Below are 20,467 nucleotides of genomic sequence, written 5' to 3'. Positions count from 1 at the left end.
ATTTCAATGCACCTGCTTTCTGCGCTATCACACTTTGAATGACAATTGCGCGGTCATGCAACACTGTACCCATATGAATTTTTTACCATTTTTCTGAGACAGATAAAGCTTTATTTTGGTAGTATTTATTCACTGCTGGATTTTTTTATTTTTTTTGCTATGTAAATGAAAATGTCCAAAAATGTTGAAAAAAAGTGTTTTTCTTATAAAATTTTGCAAATAAATAATCTTTCATCATAAATCGTAGCCAAAATGTATTCCGTTATCTTTTTAGTAAAAAAAAAAATAAGCCAAATTAGTTTATAACCAAAAATTATAATTTATAAACTTTTTTTTTACATTTTTATTTTTTTACAATATTTATTTTTTTTTACATACTGTCACCCTAGCAGTACAGTGTCACCATGGTGACACTACTACTTGTGGGGGGTGATGAAGATTTTTTTTTTTACAGTGATTGCTTTTACACCCATATGGAATATAAAAGCAATCATTTCTCTTTCTCTCTGTCTGCATTCTTGCAGCCATTGAGAACTACTGAGTGAGCTGTGATTGGTCACAGCTTGTCACATGGTACAAGGCTGTTGTGAATAGCCTTTTACCATGTGACCTCTGTGGTCATTCACAGATTTCACATGTAGTAAGCAATGATGTCACAAGTGACATCTTGCTTACTACTTTGCATGTGATCACTGATTGGCCAATCAGTGATCACATGATCGGGACCTCGTACAGAGGTCCCGTCCGACGATCAGTGTTTCACTGTGTCCAAAGGACACAGTGGGCACCGGATCGGGTGCTACGCGCTCCCAGGGAGCGTGCACAGCTAGAAATGGCGGGTGCCGTTTATGAACGCCAACCCGCCCCTGGAGTGTCACCGTCCTGCCGTTTATAAACAGCAGGCGGACAGCAAGTGGTTAACCAATTTTATTAAACGTTGACCTTGGAATACTGCACTTAGAAGCGCCTTCCTGTTTCATCTTCAAAAAAGTCCCTGACCCTTTCCAAAAAATGCACCGGGGTGAAGACTCGGAGATGTGAACGTGTCCCATAGGAAATCATGTTAAATGGACTGTAGGGCGTTTCTGCAAAACGCTACGGAAAACGCTTAAGTGTGAACCTGGGGTAAAGAAAACTCTCCACTTTCACGTGATAAAATGAGAATTGGAAAGCTTTGTGTTGGTGGCTAATCCCTGCATATTCTATATCCCTCCCATACATCTTCCTTGTTACATCATTGTCAGTAAGGGGATATAGGTATGCTGGAAGTGAATCATTTCCGTTAAATCTCCCATGCAAGCTGCATTGACTCTTTAGCTTTAGTTTACATAAATATTTTATTTTTTAAATTCCCTTCCTAATTAATCTCATAGACCTCCTTGCCAGACCTCCGTCCTTGCGAATGCATCTCAATGCGGTATTTACATACTAATTAGCGCTCGCCCATTCTGTACCTGCCTGCAGTGTGCCAGACGCACAATACAATTAGTATTCTAATGGCCACCCATCCTCTGACATCTTATTAGTTCCTTTATCCTCACTAGCAGGAGAAATACATATTCAATTAGGACGCCCGCCTGCTTGTCACAGAGCACTGTGCTGATGTTAGGAAATGTAGAAGAATGAAATGATGGGAATATTTAGAACCCCTGAAAACAGTTTCTGATTTAATTAGAACTACAGGCATTTTTTTTCGACTTTTTTTTCCATGCGGGGAGGTATATCGCATGTGATTCGCACAGGAACCGCATTCCTGTGCAAATCGCATGCAAATTCTGTGCGGTGCCATTTGAGCCATACATTTTGTATGGCTCAAATCGCACCAAAAAGGTGCAGGACCCTTTTTTGGGTGTGCACTAGAATCGGATCGCATGGGTATTCACACATATGCGATCCGATTCTGCACATCGCACTGCGTTCTGCAGACCGATTTCAGGGTGTCGTTAACTTAACATACACACTCGCAGATTGGGTCAAATTCCAAACGATTTTTCATCCGAAAATCAAAAATGTCATTTGCTCGGTAATCCGATGGTGCCAGGGGTTAATTATTATTTATTTATTATTTATCATGATTTTTATTTATATGTGTATTTATTTTACATTTATTTATATATTGTTACTATTTTTTAAAACATATTTTCATATGATCAGAAAATCACGCAATGCGCGCGTTAAAGAGCCCCAATTGCGCATTTCTATTCTTTTCTATGAGAATAAAAACGCACCAATAATGTGCAAATCTGCCCAATTTGAGCTACAAAAGTAGCTCCAAAACTTTTTTTGAGCTTCAGGCGTTCTGCTTCAGGTGACTTGAAGTGCAGATGTGAACCCTCTCCATAGAGTATTATTGATTTTTTTCCCCATTTTGCATTTTGGAGCTTCGATTTTCACACTACAAAACACTTAATTGTGAATGGGGCCTAAGGCAAGGGATAGGTAGAATCCAGCTTTTCCCGTGACCTCCCCCCTCAGGCCTGCACCCCTTACCAGGCGACATTTGCTCCATGGACTCCACTCTGACATGACGCAGTCCTCAGGACAAGGCAGCCTGCAGTTCCTGGCTCCCAGCGGCATCTCCTCCGGCTCACACAGGTAGTCTTCAACCACATCGGCCGGACCATCCACCGTGTTCTGTAGGCACCTGATGGGCGAGGAATGAAAAACACACATATATAGAGAATGGACTCTGCACAGAACTCTGGAGAGATATCAAGATGAGGATTTTGAAAGCCAATTTTTGAATGATGCATTTTGCCTGAGTCTTCTCTCATTGGGCACCTCCTTCCTCTATCTTGTGCACATGGCTCATAGCCCCCCACCCTAGATCTACTGAAAGACAAGGACAACTAAACTGCACCAGTCTGTAATCATTGAGGAAATGGTCTTGTGCTACATTCTAATCTAACTTACAGCAGTTTTGGTGAGCTGTGCCAACCCGCCTATATCGATCCAATACCCTGCTCTTCCTAAGTTACAGTGTTTGGGGATGATCTGATGTATAAAGTGCATGCATTGGAGTTGATTCGAGGCCTGAAATGCATACTCTGGGGCTCATCTGAGGTTTGAACTGCATATACAGAGGCTGATCTGAGGTCTGAATTGCATACACTGGGGCTGATCCGAAGGTGCATGCATTGGAACAGATCTGAAGTCTGAAGGTGTGTGCCTTGGGGCTGATCTAAAGTCTAAAGTGCATGTATTGGGGCTGAGTTGATGTCTGAAATGCATCCATCAAAACTGAGTTGATGTCTGAAATGCATGCACTGGGCCTGATCTTAGGTTTGAAGGTTCATGCATTGAGTGGATCTAAGGTCTGAAGGTACATGCATTGGGGTGGATCTAAGGTCTGAAGGTTCATGCATTGAGTGGATCTAAGGTCTGAAGGTACATGCATTGGGGTGGATCTAAGGTCTGAAGGTACATGCATTGGGGTGGATCTAAGGTCTGAAGGTACATGCATTGGGGTGGATCTAAGGTCTGAAGGTACATGCATTGGAGTGGATCTAAGGTCTGAAGATGCATGCATTGGGGCAGATCTGAGGTCTGAAGGTACATGCATTGGGGCAGATCTGAGGTCTGAAGGTACATGCATTGGGGCAGATCTGAGGTCTGAAGGTACATGCATTGAGTGGATCTAAGGTCTGAAGGTGCATGCATTGGGGCGGATCTGAGGTCTGAAGGTACATGCATTGGAGTGGATCTAAGGTCTGAAGGTACATGCATTGGGGTGGATCTAAGGTCTGAAGATGCATGCATTGGGGCGGATCTGAGGTCTGAAGGTACATGCATTGGAGTGGATCTATGGTCTGAAGGTACATGCATTGGGGTGGATCTAAGGTCTGAAGATGCATGCATTGGGGCAGATCTGAGGTCTAAGGGCTCGTTCACACCTGACGTATTTCTAACTCTTGCCATACGCCCCTATAGCGTTTGACAAGCATTTGGAAAGCAATTTTAACGCTCCTCAAACGCTCCCCAAATGCCCCATGCACGGTTTTGAGGCATTTGATAGGCATTTGCCAAGCGTTAAAACCGCACCACAAACTCCTATAATGAAGTTAAATGGTATTAACCTCCCTAGCGGTCTGATTATGTCCATATTTCTGTGCTTAAAGCGGTACAGTTTTTTTGCATTGAAATATGTAGTTTTTTATTGTAGGCCTGTAATATTTAGGAATAACTCACTGAAATCTGTCTGAACAAGAGTCTAGTAAACATCCCGGGTAGGATAAAATTTGAAACAAAATCATAAATTATAATTTAATAAATAATCATAAAAATAATAATATAATAATAATACATTTAATTCAATAATATAATCAAACCAAAAACACTGAAATTTGAAATATAGCGCCAAGTTCACACATCGCTGAGCAAAGTCGCAGAATCGTTTTCAGTGTCTGATGAGGAATTTCCCCCACGAATCATTATCACTCAATTCTGCAAGTGGTTCTGATTTACTATCACTGTTCTCTAGCCGGTCTAAACCCACTTTTGACCTAAAAGGGACGCTTTTTGGACGCCATGGATGTTTCTCAGTTTCCAGGCAGAAAGAACAGTAAAAATGCAGGCAGGGCGCCAGACAAAGCACTCGGGACAAAATGTATGTGAAATGGTTTGATACAGTAATGTTATACTATGTAATTTTAGTGTATTTATTGAATGTCACTTTTCGACATTTTCAAATTTCCCGCCGTTCCGTCCCGACGCTCGCAGGGGACAGAACCCAGATGACAGATGCCGGAATCGGCCGGAGGACATTGCCGGGGACACTGCAAGAGGGACATTGCGGGAGCGCAGGACAAGGTAAGAGAAGAGCAGATGCCGGAGCAGCGTTGCAGTGTATTCCCAAGTGTAGCTCGGGGTTACCGCTTGTGGTACTGAAACTTTACCCCGAGCTACACTCGGGAATACCACTAGGGGGGTTAATGCTCCAAAAATGCCTTGCAACCGCCTTGCAAACGCCCCACAAACGCCTGCCAGGAATTTGAGGAGCGGCACCATAGACTTGAATGGGAGGCTTCAACTCTTCAGGACTCAACATGAGGCGTCAGTTTTGCCGCAACACAACGCTAACACTTCAGTGTGAACAGCACTGTATGCTGCCATGTGTAGAATTTGAGAAGCATTAAAAATGCTTCCCAAACGGCTGTCTGACGCCTGATGACAAAGCTAGTGTGAACGTAGCCTTAAGGTGCATGGATTGGGGCAGATCTGGGCTCTAAAGGTGCATGCATTAGGGCGGATCTGATGTATGAAGTGCATCCACTGGAGCTGATTCAAAGTCTTACATTTATATATTGGTACTGAAGATGCTGTGGGGGGTTTCTAAACATGGAGAGTGAAAAATCTGGTGCAGCTGTGCAAAGAAACCAATCAGCTTCCAGGTTCTATTACCAAAGCTTAATTGAACAAGCTGAGGCTGGAAGCTGATTGGCTACCATGCACAGCTGCACCAGACTCCGAGTGCACCAGTTTTAGTAAATCCCCCCCATGTGTTATTCAAGTGTCCTTTATTTAAATATTGCAGTCATATTCGTAATGCTAATGGCAGGTTAAACTCATCTATTATATAACAATTATGAGTTTAGTTTGCCATTACGAGCACAAAAATTGAAAACAAAACTACGCCTGCGATGCACTATTGTTCACTGGCATGCCGATTGTCCAATGCTTGTATAGATAATGTGAAAAACCTTGCTGACCCTTGCCTAGGCAGACATACACAACACTGAACTTTAAAACAAATAGCAATTCCTATTATTCTATGTATCAAATACATACATTATTTGATTCTAGAGCACGGCTTGAAAAATACGGTGGAATGATAAAAACAAATGTGTTTGCAGTTCCTTCTATGGCCAGCAGATGGCAGTTCTAGAGGGCTTTATTAGCCACTGGGGTCAATGGGAAATTCACTGATTATAATTTGATGAAAAAGCAATTATTATTTAATAGCACAGCAAGGCTTTTTGAATTAAAAAATGAAGTTAGGGTAGCATCATTCTCAGAGGTTAATTCTTTTGGCTAATCTATAAACATGAAAATAGATGTTAGCCTTTTTTTTTTTCGGAAAGGGTCACTTCCTTGAATTTCACTCAACCAAGAAAAAAAAAAAAAAAACCTCTCTAGCAATACACACCAAACTGGGCATGTGCAGAGTGTCTCCACACCAGTGTCTTATCAGGAGATAAGAGGGGGACACTAGAAGAAGGGGGGATCAGAGAAGTCAGGATCAAACAGCCTTTTTACACAATGCAGAGGATTAACCCCTTAGGTTCCACAGTGAGTATAACAAGCATGCTTTACTGTATATACAGACTGATTGTACTGTTGTGGGTTTAGTAACGCTTTATATACACTAACAAACTGAAGTCACACTTTATAATCCGTTACAGCAAACAGTTTTTTCTTTTTGGGATAAAGATTATACATGAATAAATAGAAGCGGATCATTCTAATCACCCCTGGCAATGTTACAGTTGCAAGAAAAAGTATGTGAACCCCTTGGGATTACGTGGAGTTTTGCATGAATTGGGCATAAAATGTGCTCTGAACGTCATCTAAGTCACAACAATAGAAGAACACAGTCTGCTGAACATAATACTACACAAACATTAGATGTTGCCATGGTTTAATTGCACATTACATGTATACATTCACAGTGCAGGGAGGAAAAAGTATGTGAACCTTTGGACTTAATAACTGGTTGACCCTCCTTTTTGCAGCAATAACCTCCACCAAATGTTTCCTGTAGTTGCAGATCAGACCTGCACAACGATCTGGAGTAATTTTGGACCACTCCTCTTCACAAAACTGTTTCAGTGTAGCAATATTCTTGGGATGTCTGGTGTGAATCGCTCTCTAAGGTCATGCCACAGCATTTCAATCGGGTTGAGGTCAGGACTCTGACTGGGCCACTCCAGAAGGCGTATTCTGTGCTGTTGCAGCCATTGTTTTGTTGAATTACTTGTATGCTTTGGGTCATTGTCCTGTTGCATCACCCATCCTCTGCGGAGCTTCAGTTGGCGGACAGATGTTCGTACGTTTTCCTGCAAAATGTCTTGATAAACTCTGGAATTCATTTTCCCATCAATGACAACAATCCGTCCAGGCCCTGAGGCAGCAAAGCAGCCCCAAACCATGATGCTCCCTCCGCCATGTTTTACAGTGGGGATGAGGTTTTGATGTTGGGGTGCGGTGCCTTTTTTTCTCCACACATAGTGTTGTGTGTTCTTCCCAAACAACTCAATCTTGGTTTCATCTGTCCACAGTATATTTTGCCAGTAGTGCTGTGGAACATCCAGGTGCTCTTTTGCAAACTTCAAACGTGCTGCAATATTCTTTTTGGACAGCAATGGCTTCCTCCGTGGTGTCCTCCCATGTACTCCATTCTTGTTTAATGTTTTCCTTATTGTAGATGTGTCAACAAAAATGTTAGCATGTGCCAGAGATTTCTGTAGGTCTTTAGCTGACACTCTGGGATTCTTCTTTACCTCATGCACCATTCTGCGCTGTGCTCTTGCAGTCATTTTTACAGGACGACCACGCCTAGGGAGAGTAGCAACAGTGCTAAACTTTCTCCATTTGTAGACAGTCTGTCTTACCGTGGACACATGAACATCAAGGCTTTTGGAGATACTTTTGTAACTCTTTCCAGCTTCATGCAAGTCAACAATTCTTGATCGTAGGTCTTCTGAGAGCTCTTTTCTGCGAGGCATGGTTCACATCAGACAGTGCTTCTTGAAACCAGTAAACCCAAAACAGGAGTGTGTTTTTTAAGGGCAGGACAGCTGTTAGCAACACATCCAATATCATCACACTGATTGGAGTCAAGGTTGGCTCACTCCTGGCTCCAATTAGCTCTGGGAGAAGTCATTAAGCTAGGGCCTCACATACTTTTTCCTCCCAGCACTGTGAATGTTTACATGTTATGTGCAATTAAACCATGGCAACATCTAATGTTTGTGTAGTATTATGTTCAGCAGACTGTGTTCTTCTATTGTTGTGACTTAGATGACGTTCAGAGCACATTTTATGCCCAATTCATGCAAAACTCCACGTAATCCCAAGGGGTTCACATACTTTTTCTTGCAACTGTATGTGGTTTATCTCATCCATGCAAACTGATACATTCTGCAGGAGAGCTTGTGCTTTTGAAAAACAACAAACCTATTGGCAGGATCACTGGATGAAAATAGCCTAAAAAAAGGAAACGAATGCAGCCATCACATCCTGGAATCGGTAAAGTACAGCTTAATAAATATTTGCTTTTGGGTGTTTTACCGCTTTAAGATGTCTGCCTATCCACTATGAACTGAACAGGAATGGAACAAGACATCCAGCGGGTCCCTGAACCTGCCTGCGTTCCCCCAAAACAGCCAGCGACCCAGCACACCCACCTGACTTTTTTCGTCTGGACTCCTTCTCCGCAGTTCTGCTTCAGATCAACATTGGTGACTTTACAGATACTCCAGGCTTCGGCAATCCACACGTATTGGTTGCAATCGCTGTGACACGGCACCACTTCGTACACCTGCAGAGCGCAGCACAGAGTGATGTCTGGATTTATGGGAACATGACCCTGGCCTGATCTGTATTTATGGTAGTGCTCAGAATTCATGATACCATTTTACAAATATTCATTTTATTTCAGGTAAATATGAAATATTTGAATTACTTTAATGCACTGTTCAATCCAGCCAGCAGGGGGAGCCGTATCCTCCTCTTCAAATGTGCAGCATTGTATCACTCTCAGCTGTGCTGAAATAATCTTGTTTACTCATTGAGGTATCACAGCAGCAGCAGCATCATCCCCCCCCCCCCCCCCATATTGTTGAGAGATTAGTGTCTTTTACTATTTATAGCTAGTCACTATTCTACAAATATACATTTAAGGGGTCTGTGTATAAAAAAAAAAAATCACGCAGATATCTTACGCATTCGCACAGGTACAATGATGATCCCTATTTTGTTGTAATCTGATTCTCTTCAATCATTGTTGGCTCCATCTACTGGCCATAATATTGGATTTTTCTGAAGTAGCTAAATTAAAAAAAAAAAATACTGCCTTATGGCCACTAGATGGAGCTGATGATCATAGGAGATCATCATGTTGCAAACAAGGGATCATTTGTTGTGCATGTGTGAATGCTTGAGGCATCTGCATGGCAATGTCATACATAGACTACTAAGTGTGCACCCATGACACTAGGGACATGAATCATTATGGTCTGTTTATAGAGAGATCACAGCAGAAGCGGTTTCCTTTCAGACTATCCCTCTTTAATTGAAAACCCATATGTAGAGAGCAGAGAGGGAAGGGAGCGGAGATGAATCACTCTGCTAATTCACTCAGCTGCTTGTTTAGTTTGCTTAAGCTATAGAGCTCTGTAAGCAACAAGCTTTCTCAGCAAAGCAGTTAGGATTAGCCTGGCAAACATGTAAAAATGGCGCTTACTGCTTAAGCTAAGTTTTTACATGTTTGCCAGGCTAATCCTAACTGCTTTGCTGAGAAGGCTTGTTGCTTACAGAGCTCTATAGCTTAAGCAAACTAAATAAGCAGCAAACTAAATAAGCCATACATGGGTCGAATTCTGAACGATTTTTTGATCAAAAATCAGAAACATCATTCGTTCTGTAATCCAATGGTGCCACCAATGATTTCGAAAATCGGTCATTTTTCATGAATTTTCCAGCATGCCCGATAAATGAAATGGGGAGGAGCCACAAAAATCGGCCGGTGCCGTTGCCCCACTAACAGAGCAAAAATCGGCCGCTTATTCTTAGGTCCGATTTTTCGAACGAAAAATCGTTTGAAAATCGGCCCATGTATGGCCTGACTTAGTGTCACGCCCTGCTGACTGATCAATTAAAGGTGATGGAAGATGAGTCTGACTCCTTTAGCTGTGCATATAATTTGCAGCTTTAGCTAGTGAGCTCTGTAAGCAACTTTTTTTTTTAAACAGAGCAGCTACGACTAGACAGGTAAACACATGAAATAGAGCCTAGATTACCATATGTTGGCTGGAAATTAAATGAAATATCCATACGCAATATTTAATATTTACCTGACAGCAAAAATGTAAATATGTGTTTTATACAAAATGAAAACAAAGTTTCTGCTTTAAAGCTGGACTCCATGCAGATATAAAAAGGCACAAAAAAATGCCGCCCTGTATTAATTAATAGACCAGTATGTGCATTAAAAAAAAAAACAAGCAGTGAAAGGACCTGCTGACTTGGTATGAGCCTCTTGTACTGCAGAGCTTAGACGTTGAGAAGGAACACAAGGAAACCATCAGCTGTGTTGCAGTGCAAGGAGCATGCTGATAGGAGGAGAGAGCAGAGAGGTGAGATCATCAATCTGCTGCTTCCCTTATCACTGTCCAGTCAGACTAGGAGAAGGAGAAGACCTGTAAGTGTTACTGAACTGCAGCAGAATAAAAATCAGGTTTCCTGCCCTGCCAGTGCTGTGTGGCGGAGCTGAGTAAATCTCAGGTCAGGATGGACAGATATACAGATCTTTGTGCAGGTAAAGCAGTGTCCATGTACTGTATGTTTAGCGGTTTGCCTGGAGCTCAGCTTTAGCTATGTTTAGGTAAACTTCTACAACGGACAGCGATTGGTTTAGTACATTGGGAATGAATGAAGAGAAAACAATCCAACAGCAGCGATGCGGATGGTCTTACCTGAGCCTGCGGCACACAGGAAAATCCCGAAGTCGCACAGACAGGGGAGAAAATACATTGATTAGAATACATAAGAACAGAAAGCAATACAAAACAAGTCATCCCATAATAATTGAAGACATGGTAACTGGGATATCAGAGGGGTTTTCATGTTGGGTTCATTTTTTGGAAACAGCTGAAGTTTATTCTCCTATTGCCTGGTCCCTCCCTTTCCTCATCAACAACATGCTAATGACATTTCTAAATAAAACCTGTTTCCATTACATTGGGTCTAAAATAAGGTGCCCTATGATGTCATCACTGGGTCCCTGTGCTTATCTATGCAATGTAGGCAAATCATAGCTGGTGGGAGGGGCAGAAACCATCACAGCACCCTGCCTCAGTACTGAGGTAAGCAGTGGGCTGGACCTCGGGAGCAGTCATGCAAATATATTAAAATGCCTTGATGGGTGGGTATCAGTTTGGAGAAGTGGGCGTTGCAAGGCAGGCTTATAATGACCTCATGTAACACTGAAATCCAATGTATGACAAGGGGCGGGGCCAGGGGAGGAAAGGGCTAGATGATACTGGACGCCCTCCAGGCAGGAAATGAGGTGGGATTTATATGGCTTGCTGCAGCTTCTACAAGTTTTGAGAGTGACACAAATATTATTATTAATTGTCAGATGTTACTCTGGTATACTGAAGTATCATTACAGGCATCTCATAGGTGTCAGAGGCTTTCATTGCCAATTACATGAAGGTTGTGCAAAGAGTCAGGGCCGGTTCACACTCCATGCGATTCAGTTCCTTTTGTTTCTGTATCCAAAACGCACAGAAAGTAGGTGATATGGTGGTCAATGTCATAGTTCACACCAGCGCTTGCAGCTCCAGTGCGTTCCGAATGCAGAAAAAAAAAGTAGAACAGGCTGCATTTTTTCTGCACAGAACTGTACTGGAACGCGGTAAAATGCATATTTAAATTGAAGAAAAAGAGAGGGGAAAAAATGAACTAGAATGCATAAAAAAGCGTAAAAAACACCTAAAAAAATGCACCAGAACGCGCCAAAAAAGAGCATGCAAAAACGCATCCAGAACGCATCTAATCTGCGTTTCTATAGTGTGAACCAGCCCTCAATATTTGCAGTGTTGACCCTTCTTTTATAAGACCTCTGCAGAGCACCCTGAGGGTGGCTGCATGATGTGGTGGCTTCCATTGTGGGTTTTTTTTTTTTAAATAGGTAAAGTTGATCCAGGGAATATCCGATTGCCTCTCGGGGGATCAGGAAGGAATTTTTTCCCAGCAGGAGCAAATTGGATCATGCTTTGCTGTTTTTTTTGCCTTCCTCTGGATCAACTGTGGGTGTAGGATTATAACTTTTTTTTTTTCTGTAATCTCCCTAGCGGTCTGATTATGTCCATATTTCTGTGCTCAAAGCGGTACATTGTTTTGCATGGAAATATGTAGTTTTTTTATTGTAGGCCTGTAATTTTTAGAAATAACTCACTGAAATCTGTCTGAACAAGAGTCTAGTAAACATCCCGGGTATGATAAAACTTGAAACACGAAATCATAAATTATAATTTAATAAATAATCATAAAAAATATAATAATAAATTTAATTCAATAATATAATCAAACCAAAAACACTGAAATGTGAAATAGAGCGCCAAGTTCGCACATCACTGAGCAAAGTTGCAGAATCGTTTTCAGTGTCTGATGAGGAATTTCCCCCACGAATCATTATCACTCAATTCTGCAAGTGGTTCTGATTTACTATCGCTGTTCTCTAGCCGGTCTAAATCCGCTTTTGACCTAAAGGGACGCTTTTTGGACGCCATGGACATTTCTCAGTTTCCAGGCAGAAAGAACAGTAAAAATGCAGGCAGGGCGCCGGACAAAGCACTCGGGACAAAATGTATGTGAAATGGGTTGATACAGGAATGTTATACTATGTGATTTTAGTGTATTTAGTGAATGTCACTTTTACAAATTTCCTGCCGTTCCGTCCCCCATACGTCCCGACATCGCAGGGAACAGAACCCGGAAGACAGATCTGCTGGAGGCAGGGGCGGACTGACCATTTGGAAACTCAGGCACTGCCCAAGGGCCCGCGGTCAGTAGGGGGCCCCATAAGATGCCCCTGGTACCTTTTTCATAGGCTTTTTTGAGTTTGGGCAAGGACACAGGGGCCCCATCATCCCTTATTGCCCAGGGGCCCCATGAGTTGTCAGTTCGCCCCTGGCTGGAGGACATTGCCCGGAAGACAGATCTGCTAGAGGCAGGGGCGGACTGACCATTTGGAAACTCAGGCACTGCCCGAGGACCCGCGGTCAGTAGGGGGCCCCATGAGATGCCCCTGGTACCTTTTTAATAGGCTTTTTTGAGTTTGGGCAAGGACACAGGGGCCCCATCATCCCTTATTGCCCGGGGGCCCCATGAGTTGTCAGTCCGCCCCTGGCTGGAGGACATTGCCCGGAAGACAGATCTGCTGGAGGCAGGGGCGGACTGACCATTTGGAAACTCAGGCACTGCCCGAGGGCCTGCGGTCAGTAGGGGGCCCCATGAGATGCCCCTAGTACCTTTTTCATAGGCTTTTTTGAGTTTGGGCAAGGACACAGGGGCCCCATCATCCCTTATTGCTCACGGGCCCCATGAGTTGTCAGTCCGCCCCTGGCTGGAGGACATTGCCGGGGACACTGCAGGAGGGACATCACGGGAGTGCAGGACAAGGTAAGTGAAGAAGAGATCCCGGAGCAACACTGCAGTGTATTCTTGAGTGCAGCTCAGGGTTACCGCTTGTGGTGCTGAAACTTTACCCCGAGCTACACTCAGGAATACCGACAGGGGGGTTAATGGTTGCCCTGGATGGACTTTTGTCTTTTTTCTGCCAGACTAACTATATGTAACTATGTAACCCTGGCATGCTGTCAGTCAACTTCTGGGCCACATCCTGACTGATGGTCGCCCATTCTTGCATAATCAATGCTTGGAGTTTGTCAGAATTTGTGGGGGTTTTTGGTCACCCGCCTCTTGAGGACTGACCACAAGTTCTCAATGGGATTAAGGTCTCGGGAGTTTCCTGGCCATGGACATGAGATTTCGACGTTTTTCTCCCCAAGCGACTTAGTTATGACTTTTGCCTTATGGCAAGGTGATCTATCATGTTGGAAAAGGCATTGATCCTCACCAAACTGTTGTTGGATGGTTGGGAGAAGTTGCTGTCAGAGGACACTTTTGTACCATTCTTTATTCATGGTTGTGTTCTTAGGTAAAATTGTGAGTGAGCCCACTGCCTTGGCTGAGAAGACGCCCCACACATGAATGGTCTCAGGATGCTTTACTGTTGGCATGACACAGGACTGATGGAAGTGCACACCCTTTCATTCTCTGGACAAGGCTTTTTCTGGATGCCCCAAACAATCAGAAAGGGGATTCATCGGAGAAAATGTCTTTCCGCCAGTCCTCAACAGCCCAATCCCTGGACCCTTTGTAGAATATCAACTGATGGTTTTCCTGGAGAGAAGTGGCTTCTTTGCTGCTCTTCTGTACACCAGACCATCCTCCAAAAGTCTTCTCCTCTCTGTGCATGCAGATGAACTCACACTTGCCTGCTGCCATTCCTGAGCAAGGTCTGCACTGGTGGTGCCCCAATTCCGCAGCGAATTAACTTTAGGAGACGGTCCTGGCGCTTGCTGGACTTTCTTGGGTGCCCTGAAGCCTGCTTCACAACAATTGAACCTCTCTCCTTGATCTGATAAATGGATGATTTAGGTGCGACTTTAGTAGCAGCAATATTCTTGCCTGTGAATCCCTTTTTTGTGCAAAGCAATGATGATTGCACGTGTTTCCTTGCAGGTAACCATAGTTAACAGAGGAAGAACAATGATTTCAAGCACCACCCTCCTTTTAAAGCTTCCAGTCTGTTATTCTAACTTAATCAGCATGACAGAGTGATCTCTAGCTTTGTCCTGGTTGACACTGACACCCGTGTTAACGAGGGAATCACTGACATCCCAAGAAAAAAACGTTACGTTTTTGGTACTATAGCCTTCAATGGGAACGCTGCAGAAAAGCATGTATTGCATTTGTGCTGCAATTTGCCACGTTTTTGATACGTTTTGATTTAAAATCTGTCTAGCAACAAGAAAAATTTAAAAAAATTAAAAAAAAGGCAAAATGCGGAACAAAAGCAAACCGCAATGCAGAAACGCATCAGACTCAACTAGCATAGCTGTGAACCTAGACTAAAGCAAAGTCCACCCAGATGTAGAAGCTCTGCTTGTTTACCTCCTCCCCCCCCCCTCCACTGCCAGATTTGGCACTTCTTTGGGGGGTGGGGAGCAGATACCTAGTTTTGACAAGTACCAGCTCCCACTTCCAGGTCAGTTTGCCGCAGCCTCCTGGAAACCTTTACAGGTCCCAGAAGACTGCCTGACCAATCAGGATGTGACTCGAGCATGCTCAGTGGGCGCCTGGCTATGAAGCCACAAGCTGTCACAGCCTGGTGCCCACAGTCAAGATGCTGGTATCCGGGATAGAGAAGAGAGAGAAGAGATGGCGCAGGTGAGTACATCGCTGGACCCTGGGACAGGTAAGTGTGTGTTTATTAAAAGTCAGCAGTTACAGTTTTTGCAGCTGCTGACTTTTAATAAACACAACAATGACTGGAAGTCCTCCGCTTTAAATCTTATATGAGATATTATTGATTGCATTTAGATATGTTTTAATACCTCCAGAACAGATGCAGGTGAGGAGCTTACATTGTAATGTCAAGAGCTGATCTGTATGTGTGCTGCACTGTGTATACTGACATGTATAAATGGTGTACTGAGCTGTATGTGTGCTGCACTGTGTATACTGACATTTATAAATGGTGCATTTTGTTTTGGCCAAAAAAAGGTGGAATTTCATATTCAATCGTATACAGTGCATCCAGAAAGTATTCACAGCTCTTAACTTTTGCCACATTTTGTTATGTTACAGCCTTATTCCAAAATTGATTAAATTCATTTTTTTTCTCAACATTCTACGGATACCCCATAATGACAATGTGAAAGAAGTTTGTTTTGAAATCTTTGCAATTTATTAAAAATAAATGAAAAAAAAACCCATGTACATAAGTATTCACAGCCTTTGCTCAATACTTTGTTGAAGCCCCTTTAGCACCAATTACAGCCTCAAGTCGTTTTGAGTATGATGCTACAAGCTTGGCACACCTATTTTTGGGCAATTTCTCCCATACTTCTTTGCAGTACCTCTCAAGCTCCATCAGGTTGGATGGGGAGCGTCGGTGCACAGCCATTTTCTGATCTCTCCAGAGATGTTCAATCGAGTTCAAGTCTGGGCTCTGGCTGGGCCACTCTAGGACATTCACAGAGTTGGCCCGTAGCCAGTCCTTTGTTATGTGGGCTGTGTGCTTAGGGTCGTTGTCCTATTGAAAGATGAACCTTCACCCCAGTCTAAGGTCCAGAGTGCTCTGGAACAGGTTTTCATCAAGGATGTCTCTGTACATTGCTGCATTCATCTTTCCTTCCATCCTAACTAGTCTCCCAGTAGTCTCCCTGTAGCAATCATGCCCAGAGATGGACGCGGTTCAACCATTTTGCTCCAAAACGTCCATCTTGTAGATCCTTCTCCCCCTCTTGGATCATCCCCCTCCCTCTCTGTTCATTTACAGTGACATGTGGCCTGAGTGATGAGAAGTGTCACAGGAGGCCAGAACACAGCTCCGAGCTACAAAATCCCAAAGGGAGCTGGGGCCTCGCTGTCTAAAAAACCTGTGCAATCTGGCACCTCGTAAAAGGATAACCCAAGCCTTCCCCTGAGTTCAAAGACATTCCAGAGGAGTAAGAAACTAGATAACACTTTTAAAATCCATTTCCCCCTATGTCTCATATCTTGCAACAAGAGAGACTTACATAAAACCAAGCATATCTTCAGATTGCTCTCGATCAGACAAATCGTTTGATAGGTCACACTCCCTGGCTGTAACACATAGGAAAGCCCTTCAAGTTTGTAACCCATATTTCATATCTAACCATTCCTCAGATGCGTCTGCATATTAATCTTCCCGCAGGTGGAATGGTACTTGTGCCTAGGAAACGTTATGAGCCAAAATATGAGCTATGAGAGATTTTGGTTCTAGTTTGGGTCTCCGTCCAGACACCCCTCCCCAAATGAGTCATTGGTCCTTGGCTCCAGAGACACCCCCTGCTGGGGGACCACAAAATAGGCTGTCAGGCCTAAGAGTGGAAGTTGAAGAATTCTCCCTTTTAACATCAGAACCAACTTGGGAGACGGTGCCCTTTTGCTCTGAAACTTGATCTGCTTAACCTAGGACTTTTTGGCAAGTACTTATCTACCTAACTTTCTTTCTGTTATCTTTTTGCTGTGCTGTTGTTCTCTGTATATTTATATATATATTGGTTACAGCTTTTTTCTGTAAATATTTTTATTGCACCCTTTTGACCTTTTAGTAATAAATCTTTCTTTCTGAAAGTGTTGAACTATTTCTATAGCTCGTTAATGCAATTTATGAATTCCTGCTTCTAAAAGAGTGCTACTGTGTGTGTTTAACCCTCTGTATAGCCTGTCTGCAGTGAAAGTGCGATATTGCCGAGTTTCCTCTTTCTCTGTACAAAAAGGAGGTGGTGGCAGTGTGAAGGGTTAATTGCGTAATTAACCTGACCCAGTAACAATCGCATTCAGGCTGCTGGTACATCGATTTGTGGTCTATTAGCTGGAAAATCGTTGTGCAGGGTGCAACTGGGCATGCCATTGTTACGCACGTGACATCGCGGTTTTAGATTGGCTAGTCCTTCGGTCAAGAGTTTGGTGAAAAGGGCTGGGGTCTGACGCGCGATCGTTACACTCCCTGCCACTGAAAAACATTCCCACAGCATGATGCTGCCACCAACATGCTTCACTGTAGGGATGGTATTGGCCAGGTGGTGAGCGGTGCCTGGTTTCCTCCACAGATGACGCTTGGCATTCAAGCCAAAAGAGTGCAATCTTTGTTTCATCAGACCAGAGTGTTTTTTTTCTCATGGTATGAGAGTCCCTCAGGTGCCTTTTGGCAAACTCCAGCTGGGCTGCCATTTGCCTTTTACTAAGGAGTGGCTTCCATCTGGCCACTCTACCATACAGACCTGATTGGTGGAGTGCTGCAGAGATGGTTGTTCTCCTGGAAGGTTCTCCTCTCTCCACAGAGAAACGCTGGAGCTCTTTCAGAGTGACCATCGGGTGCTTGGTTACCTCCCTGGCTAAGGCCCTTCTCCCTCGATCGCTCATTTTGCCGGGCGGCCCGCTATAATAAGATTCCTGGTGGTTCCCAACTTCTTCCATTTACGGATGATGGAGGCCACTGTGCTCATTGGGACCTTCAATGCTGCAGACATTTTTCTGTACCCTTCCCCAGATCTGTGCCTTGATATAATCCTGTCTCGGATGTCTACAGGCAATTCCTTGGACTTCATGGCTTGGTTTGTGCTCTGACATGCACTGTTACCTGTGGGACCTTCTATAGACAGGTTTATGCCTTTCCTAATCATCTCCAATCAACTGAATTTCCCACAGGTGGACTCCAATCAAGTTGCGGAAACATCTCAAGGAGGATCATTGGGAACAGGATGCACCAGAGCTAAATTTTGAGTGCCATGGCAAAGGCTGGGAATACTTATATACATGTGGTTTTGTTTTTTGTTTTTTTAATAAATTGCAAAGATTTCAAAACAAACTTCTTTCACTTTGTCATTATGGGGTATTGTTTGTAGAATGTTGAGGAAAATAATTAATTTAATCCATTCTGGAATAGGGCTGTAACATAACAAAATGTGGCAAGAGTTAAGCGCTGTGAATACTTTCTGGATGCACTGTGTGTGTATATATATATATATATATATATATATATAAAGAAACGAGGGAAAGCTTTGACTTTGGCAGGTAATGAGGCTCTGCATTGCTGCAAGATGTTTCCTAAGCAATTGTGCAACCTAATTAGCTAAACCCAGTTCATGGAGAGCAGCCAAGGAGGAGGAAGCCCACGGCCAGACTTCAAATGACATTCAGGTGTAATAAGCTCACCGCCAGAACTACACACCGGCCCGCCGCTAATTGAAAAAGTTTACAGAATGTGTTATAAAGCAGATAAAAGAAATGGATGAGAACAGCTCAGCCCGCTAGAGATGAAGTGGAATTCTAAATGACCCGAGCCCTGAATAAGCAAATCTACGGGACAGCAAAAGGGTTGGATTTGCTGCCTTTTCTGCTGTAATTTATGTTATTTTTCACGACTCACCGCCTGCAAAGTGGACCTGTCATCAGATGTTTTTATGTTAAAGTGTTACTAAACCCAGGACCCTGCATTCACTATATCTGGTCTCCCCGGTCCCTGCATTCACTATATCTGGTCTCCTCGGACTCTGCATTCACTATATCTGCTCTCCCCGGACCCTGCATTCACTATATCTGGTCTCCCAGGACCCTGCATTCACTATACCACCTTCCCCGGACCCTGCATTCACTATATCTGGTCTCCCAGGACCCTGCATTCACTATACCACCTTCCCCGGACCCTGCATTCACTATATCCGCACTCTCCGGACCCTGCATTCACTATATCTGGTCTCCCAGGACCCTGCATTTACTTTATCTGGTCTTCCCCAGACCCTGCATTCACTATATCTGGTCTCCCCGGACCCTGCATTCACTATATCTGGTCTCCCCGGACCCTGCATTCACTATATCCGGTCTCCCCGGACCCTGCATTCACTATATCCGGTCTCCCCGGACCCTGCATTCACTATATCTGGTCTCCCAGGACCCTGCATTCACTATATCTGGTCTCCCAGGACCCTGCATTCACTATATCTGGTCTCCCCGGACCCTGAATTCACTATATCTGGTCTCCCCGGACCCTGCATTCACTATATCCGGTCTCCCCGGACCCTGCATTCACTATATATGGTCTCCCCGGACCCTGCATTCGCTATATCTGGTCTCCCAGGACCCTGCATTCACTATATCTGGTCTCCCACAGTACACAGAACATGGAAATGCAATTATTTTAGTAAATATAACATGCTAAATACCTTTTCTCATCAGCAGTATATAGCAGTCTTGTGACCTCTATTAGTGTCCAGCAGAGCACTAGTTAAAGCTTGTAGGAGGCATTTTCATTCTCCCCCAACTCTCCTATGAGGCTGTATAACCCCTGACCCTCTGTCTGGACAGTGCTAACTGGTCTTGTGCTGATTACATGCACTCTCCCAAGAAAAAGAAAAAACCTCTTTAGCAATACACATCAAACTGAGCATGTGCAGCTTGCCCCCAAGGCTCTGTTCTGTCAGCAGATGGATTGGGGACTTTAGAAGAAGGGGATGATCAGAGAAGACAGGATCAAACAGCATTTTTAAACAATGCAGAAGATTAACCTGTTAAGTTCCACAGTGAGTATAACAAGCATGCTTTCCTGCATATACAGACTGATTTTACTGTTGTGGGTTTAGTAACACTTTAGGTGTCAACTAGGGATGAGCCGAACTGCCCTGAGCTCACAGCAGAAGCTGTTTCCTTTCAGACTTTTCCTCTCTCATTGGAAGCCTATATAAAGCCATACAGAGTAGAGAAGGGAGTGGGGTCACTCTGCTAATTCATTAAGTCGGTATTAAACCTGAAAATGTAATATATTGCAGCTTACCAATCATTAGATGTGGTAGCTGCATTAGTTGTCTTTTTTGTGGCGTCCCCCCCCCCTCTGTTTTCACCTGGTGATCTGGCCAGTAACACTCCT

The 20,467-nt window shown here is 43.6% G+C and overlaps 1 protein-coding gene across 1 annotated transcript in view; it reads right to left on the bottom strand.

The window, feature by feature from the left end:
* The window catches only part of THSD7A (thrombospondin type 1 domain containing 7A), a 670,811-nt gene that overhangs the window by 44,295 nt on the left and 606,049 nt on the right, over positions 1-20,467 (bottom strand). Inside the window, exons 18-20 of the mRNA XM_089654586.1 lie at positions 16,766-16,771; positions 8,406-8,539; positions 2,491-2,644 (exon numbers count right to left, since the gene is read on the bottom strand). Coding sequence (XP_089510712.1) covers positions 2,491-2,644; positions 8,406-8,539; positions 16,766-16,771 — 294 coding nt within the window. The remainder of the gene's footprint in view (positions 1-2,490; positions 2,645-8,405; positions 8,540-16,765; positions 16,772-20,467) is intronic.

Source organism: Staurois parvus, unplaced genomic scaffold (genome assembly GCF_062004578.1).
Source record: "Staurois parvus isolate SC_StPar_1 unplaced genomic scaffold, SC_StPar_1.0 ptg000779l, whole genome shotgun sequence".
Taxonomy (NCBI): Eukaryota; Metazoa; Chordata; class Amphibia; order Anura; family Ranidae; genus Staurois; species Staurois parvus.
The sequence above is the reverse complement of the archived record's forward strand: the minus strand, read 5'-3'. Positions and strand labels throughout refer to the sequence as shown.